General features: G+C 43.2%; 3 protein-coding genes across 8 annotated transcripts in view; 1 reads left to right on the plus strand and 2 right to left on the minus strand.

Moving 5' to 3' along the window:
- Positions 1-188: 188 nt before the first annotated feature.
- On the minus strand, positions 189-2,357 carry LOC132263314 (UDP-glucuronic acid decarboxylase 1). Its single transcript, XM_059763018.1, has 5 exons — positions 2,159-2,357; positions 1,563-2,084; positions 925-1,244; positions 371-637; positions 189-313 (listed from the first exon to the last, which is right to left on the minus strand). The coding sequence occupies exons 1-5, from the start codon at positions 2,217-2,219 to the stop codon at positions 197-199; spliced, it is 1,287 nt and encodes a 428-aa protein (XP_059619001.1). The 5' UTR covers positions 2,220-2,357; the 3' UTR covers positions 189-196.
- A 1,475-nt stretch (positions 2,358-3,832) lies between these two features.
- On the minus strand, positions 3,833-6,756 carry LOC132263756 (eukaryotic translation initiation factor 4H-like). 2 transcript variants are annotated; one of them, XM_059763712.1, is made up of 4 exons: positions 6,495-6,756; positions 5,760-6,259; positions 5,410-5,679; positions 3,833-4,858 (listed from the first exon to the last, which is right to left on the minus strand). In XM_059763712.1, the coding sequence occupies exons 1-4, from the start codon at positions 6,524-6,526 to the stop codon at positions 4,716-4,718; spliced, it is 945 nt and encodes a 314-aa protein (XP_059619695.1). In that variant the 5' UTR covers positions 6,527-6,756; the 3' UTR covers positions 3,833-4,715. The 2 variants fall into 2 exon arrangements, with proteins under 2 accessions (XP_059619695.1, XP_059619685.1); XM_059763702.1 differs by having other exon boundaries at positions 5,410-5,691.
- A 103-nt stretch (positions 6,757-6,859) lies between these two features.
- LOC132263550 (klarsicht protein) overlaps positions 6,860-14,594 on the plus strand; it is a 91,437-nt gene continuing 83,702 nt past the window's right edge. For 3 of the 5 annotated variants that reach the window (XM_059763361.1, XM_059763379.1, XM_059763396.1), the window contains exon 1: positions 6,860-7,143. The gene's annotated coding sequence lies outside the window, so the exon portion shown is untranslated. Of the gene's footprint in view, positions 7,144-7,683; positions 7,760-14,594 lie in introns of those variants that run through there. The other 2 variants (XM_059763370.1, XM_059763388.1) reach the window with 1 other exon arrangement.

A 14,594-nucleotide genomic window follows, 5' to 3' on the forward strand; every position in this document is an offset into this window, starting at 1 on the left:
ATCATTTATACAGATTAACAAAACAGGTACATCGACACACGATCTCTCCCTCGCCTCCGCGGCGTCTCTGCGGGCGGAGGAAAAGCCCCCTCGCGGCCGCCCTTCCGTCGTCCACGAGTGAGAAGATCGCCGAAAGATTATTCAGTCTCTTTCGCCTCCTCCCCCTCCCTGCCCCGCCCCGGAGATACTAGTAGTTTTAGGAGTCATCAGCGTGTCGCGGCACAAACACATTGCGCTGTGAGTGATGATTGGTTCTGGCCAATTCCTTGCGGAAGTACTCGATCGTCTTCTCGAGGCCCAACTTCAGCGGGACCTGAAAAATGCCCATCAGTCACCCGAGAATCAATCGAAAAGAGGCTCGACAACTCACTCTGGGTTCCCAGTTGAGGTACTTCTTGGCCCTGGTGATGTCAGGCTTCCGGCGCTGCGGATCGTCCTCCACGGCTGCCATCTGCTTGATCACACTCTTCCCACCCACGAGATCGTGAATAATCTCCGCAAACTCCTCTATCGTGTGCTCCACCGGATTCCCAATGTTCACTGGCTGACTGTAGTTTGAGTGCATCAGTGCCACCAGGCCATCCACGAGGTCCGTGACGTACTGAAAGGACCTCGTCTGCTTCCCATTCCCGTAGATCTGCAAAGAGGTGCAAGTAAGTGAGAAGGTCCCTGAGCTCCGCCCATTCGGATTCCACGCCCACTAGAATATTTCTCATATGAAAGTATCTGGTTAAACTTTGCAAAGAAAGTGCTTTTTATTAAGTAGCACAATAAATATATAGATGAAACTGTTTCTGCTTTTACTACGTTACGATCTGTTTCTCATTTCCTTTGTTTTACGGTGTTAAAACGGTTAAAACATTTTAAATATTCTTAGAAATATCTGAATTGGTATAAAGAATTAATGAATGTCCAGAAACTCACTGTAATTGACTCGTTCTGCAGCGCCTGGAGAATAAAATTGGACACCACACGGCCGTCGTTCATGTGCATCCGTGGACCGTAGGTGTTGAAGATCCTGGCCACGCGCACCTTCACGTTCTCCTGCTTGGCGTACGCGTAGCTCAGCGTCTCCGAGACGCGCTTGCCCTCGTCATAGCACGCGCGCGGCCCGATGGGATTCACGTGGCCCCAGTAAGTCTCCGGCTGCGGATGCACGTCCGGATCGCCGTAAACCTCGGACGTGCTGGCGATCAGCACTTTGGCACCGACACGCTTCGCCAAGCCCAACACATTTATGGTTCCTGCGGAAGATTGAGTCGTTTCAGTGTGTATCTCACGAGTGCGTAACAACGCCGACGGTCTGATAAGGAAGTATTGTGAAAGTGAGGCGACAAATTGCTTGTAAATCAAACTGAATCTCACGCTGTGATTCTTTATCAGTGGAGGAATGTCGTTAGTCCACTTCGGGACTTGTTTCACTGTTCAACCCTGTGTTGAGTAGGTAAATTGGCTTTCTTGGACTACTGTCAGCGCGCAGATAAGATAATGGGTGATGGAACTGACGAAATGTTTACCGCACATGTTGGTGAATTTGGGCCAGGAGACTCCCGGACACTCACCCATCGTGTTGGTCTTAATGGTCTTCACGGGATTGTACATGTAGTGAGGCGGCGAGGCGGGACTGGCGAGATGATAAATCTCGTCCACTTCGATAAACAGCGGATTCACGATGTCATGGTGGATGAGCTCGAAGTTCTCGTGACCGAACCAGTGCTCCACGTTCCGCTTGCGCCCGGTGAAGAAATTGTCCACCACGATCACCTCGTGCCCCTCCATCATGAGCAGATCCACCAGATGCGACCCCACGAAGCCCGCGCCGCCAGTTACGAGGATTCGCCGGCGATTCTTGTAGTTCAGATACTTCACGTCCGGATATTTGATGGGGATGCGCGTCTCCAGATCGAGGATCTTTCGCTCCAGCTGCGCCACACGCCGTCTCGTGGCCTCCAGCTGGCGCGTCAGTGAATCCGCTGTCTCCTGGGCGTGCGGCTCCGACAGAACCTCCACCACAGCATCCCCCGGCGTGGCGCTACCCTTCTTCACACTCACAGTGCTGGCCCACGACCTGTACAGGCCGACCACTGCAACGGAGCATGGATTAGAGGAATGTCCAGCTGCCCAGAGGGCAGTTTTGTTAGGTTAACCGAGAACTCACTCAGAATTATGATGATTCCTATGAGTAGACACTGTCTCATTTTGCGACGCGTTAATACCATGATTCTGCTCTTAACTCCACATATTTATCCAATTATACCTCTACTTTTCATGCCCAAATTTTCCATTTTGCGATTCTTCGTCTTTCTTCCAAAACACTCGCACCAATCGCAGAGCCTCTGACGTTGCGCGGCACTTTCAGAACTCCGCGGTTATTGCAAGTCATCGTGGTCTCGCAGATTGGAAATCTTATCACTTAATTGGTTTAAGATAGATAGATAGATTCACTAGTTTCGTGACAGATTCCATTGGTTTGGGATCATTTCTCATTTTTGCTAATATTTCTATTTTTTGAAAATCAATTCATGATTCTTAAAATAGAAAAACTTTTAAATTACCGGCATTGTCACGAATGTCAAGATTTATTTGAAAATACTTCAATGAAGTTTGCGTTGTTTGTCAGAAAAGCCTCGAGAAAAGCTGAAAGGTGAAGCTGGCCGAGAAAATCCCAGCGCTCAAGAGTTGAGACTGCATTACCTCAATGCCTTCTGCTTTAATTCCAGTATCTCTAGTGCGCGCGCGCGACTGTTCATAACCAAAAATAATTGAAAAATTTATTTTAAAAAATTCGCCGGTCGAAAAGACATTAGAATAAAATTAAAAAGATATCTTTATTCATTAGAGTTACAGAATTCATAATTATTACGCTTTATAATTCATCAAAGTGTTTTTTTTCTCCTTCTTTACTTAGAGGTACAGATTTTGTACAAATACATTTTTATGGATTTTCTTTCGGTTTTAAACTTTTTTTTAGAGGATTTTTTATCATAGTTTTTTATATTCTATTCATTCAGTGTATAATTATTTTCCTTTTATGGGTTTAATATACGTTAATGCAAAAGGTCAAAAGTCTCTATAGTCAATAAAAGTCGGGAGCTGAAGGGCGCGCGCGTAAAACTGTCTGCATTATCATGTCCAAGTCAAAAGTGCCCTCCTTGCGGATGGTATTTCACTATTTACACAAATTCAATATGAGATTAAAGTGTTCAGCGCACTGCTTCTCATCCCATCTCAACAATTTCTACTTTGTATTGCGCAAATATGATGAATAGGGTGATAGATTTTTGCAAGCATAATTCCTAATGTTAATCATTGCATTCTTCTTCTCCGCCTCTTTCTCTCGCCCTAATTACATTTCCCTTGTTTTCTGCACGGAAAATGAGTGTGTTATGAAAAGAACATTTTCTCTCGAGGCTGTAATATAAATAATAATTAAAATTTATCTAAATAATTCATTCGCCTTAGAAGAAGAGAAAGAATATCAAGCTATGTTCATCTGACGTGTTCCATTTCGAGTCCACCTAATCGCTGAGGGGCGCCGCGAGGCAGCCGAGCAGCGATTAGGTGGACTCGCAGCGTCGGAAAGAGAATACATTTAATAATAGTTTCATTGTGTCGAGAGTTCTTCTGCTCGTTTATTGTTAAATTTATTGTGTGAGTCAAAGAATTCTTGAGAGGAAATTCTCTCAAATGTTTTATTTTTCTCTTTTTTCCGCAATATTTTATCAAAAATAAGGTAAATTCGTGTTTTTTCGCTATTATCTTTTTTGCTTTTCTTTCCACTCTTGTTTTTTTTTCTTCTTCTTTACTTGTCTAAACTTACCACAGTTTATTAAATATTTCTTTTTATAGTCAGACTACTTCTTTTTTTTAAACTCTTGTAAAAGCAAATCTCTTTAAATAATTGTCCTTACAAATGTCTTCTTGCTTTTCTTCTTTACAAATAAACAGAAAAAATAGGCTTGAATACAATTATTTCCTCTTTGTTAAGTTTTCTTTCTCTCTTTACTCTTATTTGTATAATTCTTAGTCGAGACAAATTTATCAAGTACGAATAGGAAAAAAAAAAAGAATTGTATATAAACTTAAGAGCAGAAACAGCAACAAACTACAAAAACTATTCTTTACTTTTCACCTCGCTTGTGTTGGACTTACTAAATATTACAAATATCTCTTTAATTATATTAAACTCTCAATATTTTCATCAAATTTTCCCCTAACTTTTCTCACTCTGTGATTTTCTACGTGCTTTTCAGCTATGTTAGATTCTCCTCTTGATATTTTAATCTTCACACTCGCATTGAAAATGTTGAATCGCGCATTGAATTCGCACTTGCTTTCTTTTCTCTATCTCTTTTTCTTCACCTCTAAAACACTTTGCAAGAAAACTTTGAATTATTCTGTGTGGAGCTCGCAAAATCGCATCCTTTTCTCTCACTCTCTCTCCCTTTTATCGCATTTACAAATTCTCATTTATCTCTGTGTAGCAGTTTCTGTTGAAGTTTCATGTGATTATGCTGATATTTATTACCATTCAAACCTCTTCGGCTCTCACTGAATAACTTGTGTGGAAATTTATCGTGGCTGCGCATCGCAAAAAGAATCGCTTTCTCATATCATTTGGGGGATTAAATCTCACGCTCATCTACCATTAATTTATCTCTTATTACTGCGGTCACCTCAGCCGGAGAGACCGCTTGCATCTCTGCACCGTCGACCTAGTCGTCCTGCTTCTCCATCTTCTCCTCACGTGGACGCGCACTCCCGAAAATTGATGCCGCCTGTTTCGTCTCTGCCAAGGAGTTTATCGGCTCCTTCACCGTGCGCGGATTCAGCTTGAGCCGCGGCCTGCCATCGTCATCTACAATAGTTGTCAAATAAGAACACCTTTTAGCTTTCGTCTTCTCTCAAAAGCACCACCAAATTCATGTGCATCGTTCATCATTTGTGAATTTCACAACATTTTTTCATAACAATTTCATTTCTCTTGCCAAAGTTCTGATGCCCTAAGCTTGAGTTTTAGTGTCGACGATCGTTTTCTTCATTCTTTTCTATAGGGCAGAAAAGAAATGCCATTAATGGAATTCAATCAGAAGCGTTTTACATCCAAATGATTAGTAAAAATGCTTAAATTCGTCTTTATTTCATGTTAAAGAGCTGGAACTTCACATCAACAGTAACGTTGCAATACGATTTGATGTCTGAATTCCCAGTTTTACATTAACTAAGGAAATGCAATGCTTATCTTCTTTGCCAACATTTCTCCATTGCCCTTGTAAATGCCTTCATTCACAGAGTGATGCGACGAGTCATTGAAAACCGATCAGAGTTGAGAACTCAGCCGAGATTAGCTTCCGGAACGGAATGCAAACTCTTCGGCTAAGGGAAGGAAGTCATTAAGTGTGTACTCACTGATTGGCATGGGTTTCAAGTCTTCGTGCCGCTTCTCGAACTCGCGGTCATGGCCACTGGATCCGCCGCCACCGCCGCCGCCGTGACCGCGCCTGTAGTTTCCATACCGGTCATCTCGGCCTCCGCCGCCGCCGCCGCCGCCGCCGCCGCCGCCACCGAAGCCCCCGTCGCGCCCGCGCTCGCCATAACCGCGTCCACCCTCGCGATTCCAGTCGTCGCGGCCGCCTTCCTCAGAGAAGTTGCCGTACCGCCCGCGATTCGGCCCGCGATCTGCAACGGAGTCTAATTATAGCCTCGCAGCTTGGTTAAAAAGATTGCACAACGATTTCTGGCAGTGTGGACAAACTCACCGCTAAATTGGCGGCCACCCGGGCCGCCGCCGCCACCTCCGCCGCCGCGACGATCGAAGTCATTGCGGCCGCCAAAGCCTCCGTCATTGAATCCGCGCCCGCCATCTCGGCTGCCGCTCTTGAATCCTCCTCCGCCACCACCGCCGCCTCCGCCCCCGCCCCCGCCGCTCTGGCGCGGCGGACCGCGACCCTTGAAGCCGCCGCGGTCGAACTTCTTCTGCTCGGCGACATCGATCCGCAGCAACTGCGTGGAGTCCTCCAGCTGAATGCGCCCGTCCAGCTCTAGCGCCCGCTCGAGATTGTCCAGCGTCTCGAACTCCACATAGCAGAAGCCCTTGAAGTGGTCCGTCTCCTTGTCCTTCACCAGCCGCACATTCTTCACGTCGAAGTTCTGGAAGATCTTCGTCACGTCGCCCTGCACGAGTCCCTGCGGCAGGTTGCCCACAAAGGCGAGATACGGTGGCTCCGTGGGCAGGGGTTTCTTGCGATCCCCGTAGCCCCTGAAAAGAGAAAAGCCCCGTCAATGCGCCAATCTTATCGGCCACTTCCGGAGACGCTCAGCGGACAACGTGTCCGTCACGGTGCATCACATCACGCCCATTTGCGCACTCTCCGCCCTTCCGGGCACATCCCTGCCACGCTGCCCCCGCGGAGGTTGCTGTCCGGCAGCCACCCGCAGATGTACACACGTGGAAAAGGCGTGATTTTGGAGGATTTTGGCAAGGGGAAAATTACCTCTGATTATCATAGCCACCTCTACCGGCCATTGTGCCGAACTACACCTGCGTGCCCACTTCTAGTCTCTTTTCCACCCCTCAGCGTCCACCTGCACACAGTCTTTTACTTGCACACGTGAAGAAAAGTGTGACGCTTCACGAAAGCACACAATTTAGCCACAAAATCACACGCAAAACGTGAAAATAGAGCGAAATTTCACGGGACTTCCACACAAACGTCAATTCGCATCCCCCGCCTATAAAAGGCTGCCATGTTGTCGGCCAGTCGGCCAAATGGGCATTTTATGGCACATCGTCGATATTCCCCTAAATACCGGTACTTTTCTGGATCTCTTCATCACGAAATATTACTTACTGATTCATACGTCGATGATGTCTCACTAGTGGAAATAACTGTTAAAGTTTGCTCAGAATCCTGCAATAAAAAAATATTGTCGCGTGTATTTATTCTTGCCGATATATCGTTTGATGTAACGGTGAATCGGGAATATCGGCGGAACGGGAGAGTTGCCGAAGGAGTGGTAGCCCTGCGGTTTGTCAGTTTCATTTTTTCATGGTGTCTGCGAGCCGTTGTGTAGTGTTGTGAGTGAAAATTTGTGGAAATCCCGTGAAAAACCGCCTGGATTAGCAGAAATTTCACACGAGAGGTGAGTTGAGTGGTCAGAGGACTCTCGCAGTGTGCAAGGAGTGTGGAAAATTAATGGGAAATGTGTTAAAATCGAGTGGTAATGTGGAGACTGGAGGAGGCCTTGGAATTTGGAATGCGCCACGCTTGTAGTTGTGTCGCGTTGCCTGCCAAAGAGTGGTATTTTCACCCCAATCCAACTGCTTCGCCTGTCCAAAATCACCCCCCGGGGAGGCTCCACACCCTCAGCGACAGCTCCCCAGTGGAATTCAGGCGGAATTCGGCGAATTTGTGGGCAATCTGAGCGGATTTCTCCGCGTTGGACGGGAAGATTGCGAGTGTGTGCGTGGATTGAGTCACTTTCTGGACAAGAGCGCGATGGTGGGGCCCACTCGCCGTCGCGGCTCTTCATGGCACGATTCTCGCGGGCAGTTTTTGCCTCGCGCGCCACCCGGACGGAAGTCACATTGCGCGTCTCGCGGTTCCCAAAAGTGCATCCCTCGTGAGTGGTGCTTTCCATGCTCTCTTCTCGTGAGCGCAAGAGTGTCTCGCCTTGAGATTCTTCCATAAAGCCACAAACCACATCCAAGTGATCTTGTGCGGTGTGCAAAGAGAGAAAAGAGACTCTGTGAGAAAATGTGAGTCACTGATCAATGATTTTATGAATTAATTTCACTCCATGTCGGGCAGGAAGCTGATGGGCAGATTTCCTCTTACTCACATTCTCCGTCTTCAGCATTTTCCGGGCTTCTGACGCTCAATCCGCACACGTGAGCCAGAAAATGCACTCGACTGTCTCGCTCTGGCTGGAATAGTGACAAACTGGCGAGTGCATTTGTTTTATTATTTGTTTACTTTGTCACTTCCATAAGATTTTTGGTGTGCAAATAGATCAAATGCGAAATTTCACACATTCCTATTTACACTAACGAAACAATATAGTATTAAAGTTTTGACGAAAGTGTGCCAAAACTTCCGACAAGGCCTAAGTTTTTGTGCTTCACTTCAAATATGAATGGATTTGTCACATTCGGCATGTTTCTTAGCCCAAAGGATTAACAATCTTATTGGCTTCTGATCGGAACATTGATGACAGAGAGTCTCACATTGAACTAGAACGAACTTGTTATTCAAATCCGGAATAAAGATGCTCACAGAAAGTCTCTTTCTTTTTCCTGTTTCTCCCGATTTTCTTAATATGTTCACTTGATGCAGATGATAACAACAAATTTGCCGATTTGCTGATCATCGATTTATTTGATCAGCTAACTGATTATTAAAGTTTCCTACAAAGATGTGAAATGAAACACCAACAATCAAGTTGACTTCCAATGAATTGCTAAATCTATTCACTAATTGGTTAACAACTGACGAGTGAACTTTCTGAGAAAGAGATCTTGTGAGAAACTCAGTGAAAGACATTTTTTACATTTCATTTGGAGGGATTTTTCCAGATTATATTTCCTCTTGTGAGTGAGAATTGAGAATGTTTTGTCTCTGAGGGAGATTATTTTATCTATTTTTAGAGTATATTCCTCTTAAATCTCAAGTCTTTGCGAGCTCTTGTGGAATTTTTTTTAGGTTTGTCTCTCTTTCCCTCCAGTTTGTTGTTCTAAATATATCAAACAATTTCTGTGAATTTGATTGGCACCCGAATGATTGTGTGACTATTTTGGCAGGGAAATTGATTGACCCTCTTTCGCTATATCGATTGCACTGTGCAAATACTTTACTTTCCCTTAAATGGCTGCGCCTTTGGAATCTGTGCGATGAGGCATTGAATCTCTGCGTCCCTGACTTGCGAACAGGTGATGAAGGCAGTCCGAATTGCCGGGCAGAAAGGAAGAACGAGAGAGAGAGAGAGGCCATAAAGATGAGGCATTTTTGCACGCCAAAGATGAATGCGATGCACCTGTTTTCAGGCTCTCCGTGTCATTCATCGCCGTGCGGAGGCAAATGAGAGAGTTTTGTCGAGCGAAAGATTCTAAATCACCTCCCAAAAGTGGGAGGGTTTTTCATATTATATTTCCTCTCATAATTACAGCTCTTCTTCTCCCTTTTTTGCTCATGTTGAACGCACAACTTCTTGTGTGATGTCAATGCAGAATGAAATGTTGAATATATCTGAAAAGAGCACCTTTCTCCACTGCCTTCCGTTCGCATATTGAAGAGAGACTCATTTAAATCATTCTCCAATGGATGCAACATTTTGTTGCTCCCGTGAATGATGATTAGTGTCTCTCAACTGTGTCATTTCTTCTACAATCGCACCATCCAATCGCAACTGCCACTAATCAATTATTGCACGAGTCATTTCTCTGCATATTTCGCCAGTGAGTCACAGTTTAAAGTTCACTGAAGGGTTTGAAAACGTTGTCAATGGCTTGGAGTGTAAATAAAATGACGCCTGAGTGTGGAGGTAATTTTGAGAAATGGTCATAAATACGAAATTTACCTATTCTGAGTCTGCTGCCTCTCCAATAGCGACTCCATTGGCAGAAGTGAAATCACATTAGGTAGAGTTTACAACAGGAACGTGCTTTCAATTGGATTTTATGAGAACAAAATGCTCATTTAAAATTTATGGTAAAGAATACTCATTTGTAATGAACACACACTTTGAATGAAGTGCAAAAATGCAAATATTACGACTATTCATTCATTCAGTTGTCACTGTTTATAGTATTCTGAACATGTCAATTTACCATTTTTATATATTCATATCATATGAGCAGGTAAAGAACTGTCGTGTGTCAGAACCTTATTGGCCTCAAGAAGTCAAGTCTTGCTTAAGGTCTACTTGACTTGTTCCAGTGTAGAATGGCTGGTGCGCCTGCGACCTGCCTCTCTTGGGCGTTCAGTGAGTTGAATGAATGAGGAGGTTTGTGTATTTAAAATTCAATTGAACGCTTTTCAAACTAGATAAGACTGTGTGTGGAGAGAAAAAAATCATTGTCACTCTCTTTCCACATTCAACTTATGACTTCTCCATCTTTCCAACACACAGAATGCATTTTTTTTACACCACGCCGTGTCCCTTCATTATGAATATGGAGAAAAATATGATAAAATGCGAGAAAGTGGTCTTATTAGGAAGGTCTTTTGGCGTTAAGTGAGTTCAAAAACTGGCTAAAATTTGCTCCGCGCGGAGGTGAAAGATGAAAGAGAGTGAGAGGGAGAGAGAGAGCAAGAATGGTGATGGATGAAAAAAAGAGTCTTTTGCGGTAGAGTTAAAATTACACCGGAGAGATTATTCAATTTAGTATTTAGTGAAAATTGAGGGTACTTAGTGTATGTAGTTAAATTCTTTGAGACGCCTTTTTTTGCCTCACTTGGCACGATTTGCTGCGTGTCTCTGTGCGCAATATGTTGTGAGATGGAAAGATTTTGTATTCAGATGAGAAATTAACTGAAGCACACTCTCTTGAATTTGTACCTTTCCGGGTGTGATTCGGATGTGTGGATGTGATTCTCTGTTGTGTATGGGGCCTCTAATGAAGTTCTTTTTGCCAAAAAGAGGTCTGTTGATGATGGACTGCCAAAGGCACGGAGGGGAAAAAGTGTGTTTTGTGTATTTTTGCTAATTTGCAACGCTATTAATTCGCAATTTGATTATTTTTCGCCATATTCCACCTCTTTTTTTCCACTGACACACTACTTGATGCTCCTTTTCTTAGGCCTGCGGTCGAGATTTGCTCACACTGTGGCCACATATCTCTGATGATGATGGGTTTGTGTGGTGTGAATGGGAGTAAGAGGGAGACTTTGGTCAAGTAGAGTGGAGTGAAATTCGCGATTTGACCAGTTGGGTATTTCGTGTGAAGAAGAAGATGAGTGAAAGAGACGCTTTTGTCGAGAGATTTGAGTCAATTTGGTGCAAATTGCGTGAAAAATTGTGCGATTTCCCATATAATAGACACCTCTCTGCGGGTCTTCCTTGTCGTCTCAACACTTCCTTGGCTCTTTGTCGTGTCACCAGGTGTAAAATGAGATTAATTATCCAGCATGTTAGCTGTGTGATCTGTTTTTTTTCTCACATCACCATGTGAGCTTTACAATTCATCACGAATTATGTCACACATTGTAAATAGATTGTTAAAATAAAATCATTTGGATGTGGAATTGTAAATGCATAAGGGAATTCCGCTCTCGAGCAATGATTACATCTCTCTCTCTCGCTCTCTCTCAAATTCTCAAGAGTTTGTGCGTTCGTGTGTGTGTGTGTGTGTGTTGATGATGAATTTTGAAAGGGATTGAGGAATTTTTCCTTCTTTCACCTCATTTCATTACAAGTCCCTTGCTTAATTGATTGTTGTTGATTTTTTAAAAGGCGCCCAAAGAGCATGTCAATAATAATTTTTTGACTAACGCCATGTAAGAGTTTTCCAACTCTCCTGTCTGTCAAATTCGTGTTTAACTTTCGTCACCATGGCGAACATCATTGCGACGAGAAGTGCCTTGCGATATTATGCAATAGAGTGGCCAAATAACGCAGGTGAAATACAACTGACAAATATTTTATCTAAAATTTAGTACCGTGAGGAAAAAAGATCGTACAAGTAAATTATCTGTGAGTTGATAATCGAGATGATTGAAGTAATTTCCTCTCGAATTTTTATATGTGTATTTTACAATCAGTTCTGCATTTCTTGGCCTCGATGGTCTCTTTTCGCTCTCTTCCTCTTAACATTGGGTGTCGAGTGTGCGTATGTTTGCTTTTCATTGATATAACATGGCATTCGTGCGCTGTGTTATCGCAATAATTCCTCAAGTCAACACACATCCACTGATTACGCAGCCTTTACGCGTGTTTATCTTATCTATACCTTTCCAATTGGGCGATGTTTGAGGAACTTGTGTGGGTGGGTTTTCTCAACTGCAAGCCCAGGAAAAAATGTTGATTTTGAAGAGAGAAAGAGAGAAAGAGCGAGAGAAAGAAGGATTGGATGTAAGCTGCCAAAATGTCCATGTCACGATGATTCTAAAATCGCATTCACCTGTATAAGTCCAACAACATTTCCCATTCGTCACTGGGTGAGATTCTGCAGTTGTAAAGAGTTGTCGCTTCACTGTGGGGAGATCTTCATCTGTGGAGTTACAACAAGGCGGCAAATATTCAATTTCTTCATTACAAAGTGCAAATAATGCTAACAAGTGTGTCATGTTGAGATTATTTTGTGGGCAATGACGCTGCCTAATTCTAATTATTAATGCCGAGTGTGTATGCTTTTCTATGTAAATTTCACTATGGTTTAGCGGTGCCCAAATGAGTGGGTCATTTAGCTATACTTTGTGTGCCCTTTTATTGCTCTAAATTGCAATTTATGTATGAATATCATACACACTGGCTTTCATTGTTCACATGTCGGTTTTCGCGGAGGCATTTCGTGAGTTTCCACGGGGGGAAAAAATTGTTATCTCTCTCCTCGCGGTGTTTGAAGATGATGAATGGGGAAAATGGTTGGTGTGTGGTGTCTGTATGATTAACCCAAATTCCCATCAGCACTCTTGGTTCAATTGTTGGCATGTTCAAGGGCATCAATTGATTCACATTCTGGCCATTCTTTCTCACATACAAGCAATTTGTGTATGCGCTGTGATTTTTGCAAGAAAGTAGCGCCAATTTGGTGCCGGTTTTTCTAAATTGAACATTAGAATTTCACTCCCTCCTCTTATAATACCACAGCAATTTGTGTGAGGTCTAAGAGTAGACTAATTGATGGATATTAGTGTGAATTTATAATGATTGAGAGCAAAATCTATAATGGCAAAGTTGAAGAAGAGAGAGAGACAGAGACTTGATGGTTTTGTAACCGAGTCTTCGAGAGAGTTTGTAATCTATAACCTCCACTCTTGAGGGCAATTTTCTAATACACTCTTCTTTCTCTCTCTCTACTATCGATGTTCAAACAATTTGTTCATTCTCCGGGATGATGTTGGGCTCCTCTTGTGATGATGCACATGGGAAAAGTGTGCAGTGGAAGATGTGAAAATGAGTATGAGCCAATCAATAAGATGTGTGCTAACAACACGAAAAGTCTGCATTTTCACACAGATGAAATTGCCAAGTCAAGAATATCTCGAGGAGGAGAGTCTCCTCGTTGCGGTGTTTGAGGTGTTCTTTATTGGGAAGAGGACAGAGGTTAAAGTATTTCATCGTCATCAATTTTCCTTCCTCAACATTGTGTCTTTTTGTCTGCACAGCACTAAGAGGTTGTGAAAAAGTGCTTGGAAAAAGTGGGCGTGAGGATGGTGTAATTTTGAAGGAGGAAAAGAAAGATATTTGGGTCAATAAAGTCGGTTAGTGTGAAGGATGCTCTTGCTAACCTAAGGGAGGATTGTTGCCAACAGTCGATTATGTCTTGTGATAAATAGAGTGACTCGAGTGAGAGTTCCTCTAATTGATTCTCTACCTCATTGTGAGACAAGAGTTGAAGGTTAATTTTGCGTGCTGCGAGATTTTTTTTTAGAACTCTTTGATGTTTCGGGCTTTTTATCGTCTTTTGCTGAACTTAGGTCAGGAGGGAAGACATATATTGTGCCATGCAGAATACAAAGGCCTGATAAATTGTATGGCAGAGTCAGAGATCATTGAATGTTTTTGGTTATTTTCTAAAAATGAGCTTTTTGTGTCATATTCATTGATCTCGATCGCGATTAAACACCTCTTCATTAATCCTCTCAGCGGCGTTGGTCTTTTCAACAAGACAGTCACACGAGAGAGACTTTCATGTGTCCTCTTTTCTGTTCATCTCTAATATTCACTTTGGGTGGGAAATTAAAATCCAAAGACACGATTTAAGATGTGAAATCCACTCTAATGGCGTTCTCTTAATTTATCATGGCAATATAAAGTGGTTGAAGTGCGCGAATCCTTCCGGGTTCTTCCCTGATGATGCATCTCCGGGGATTTGTCTATTGTGTGGCTCTGGAAGTGCACCAATTCGTCTTGAGGTGCCCCTGAAGCTAAACATGCACAAGAGAACGATTACGTGGAGAAGTGCTAAAGTATTTAGCCATATTAGTGGATTTCTCGCTGACTCCGGAGGCGCGATTGTTTGATTCTCTGCGGTTTCTGGTATGGTGGCTCACAAACTTCCTGGACAAGGTAATGTGACACTTTGTTTATAGGAAAATCACAGTGTGTAGGATCGACTGGCAAAGAAGAGGAGCGTATAAAACGTGATTATCAACTGCAGGGTGAATAAAACGTGTGAGTGTTGGATGAATCATGGAGCATTTGAGAGAATGAATGGATGATTTTAGAGAGACGGTGCGCGCGAGAAGAAAAGAATCCCAGAGAATTTTTATCGTATATTTCCTCCAGAATGTCATAATTTCTCAAAATAGCGGATCTGTTATGCCTTTCTCGATAATTCTCCGGGCACGAAAATGAGCAGCGGTGAAATCTGCAGAGGAATTTTTCTCGTATGCTGGAATTTTCATGGATTTTCTGTGTGGCAATGTGAAATT

This window comes from Phlebotomus argentipes, unplaced genomic scaffold (genome assembly GCF_947086385.1).
Source record: "Phlebotomus argentipes unplaced genomic scaffold, Phlebotomus argentipes genome assembly contig_2, whole genome shotgun sequence".
Taxonomy (NCBI): domain Eukaryota; kingdom Metazoa; phylum Arthropoda; class Insecta; order Diptera; family Psychodidae; genus Phlebotomus; species Phlebotomus argentipes.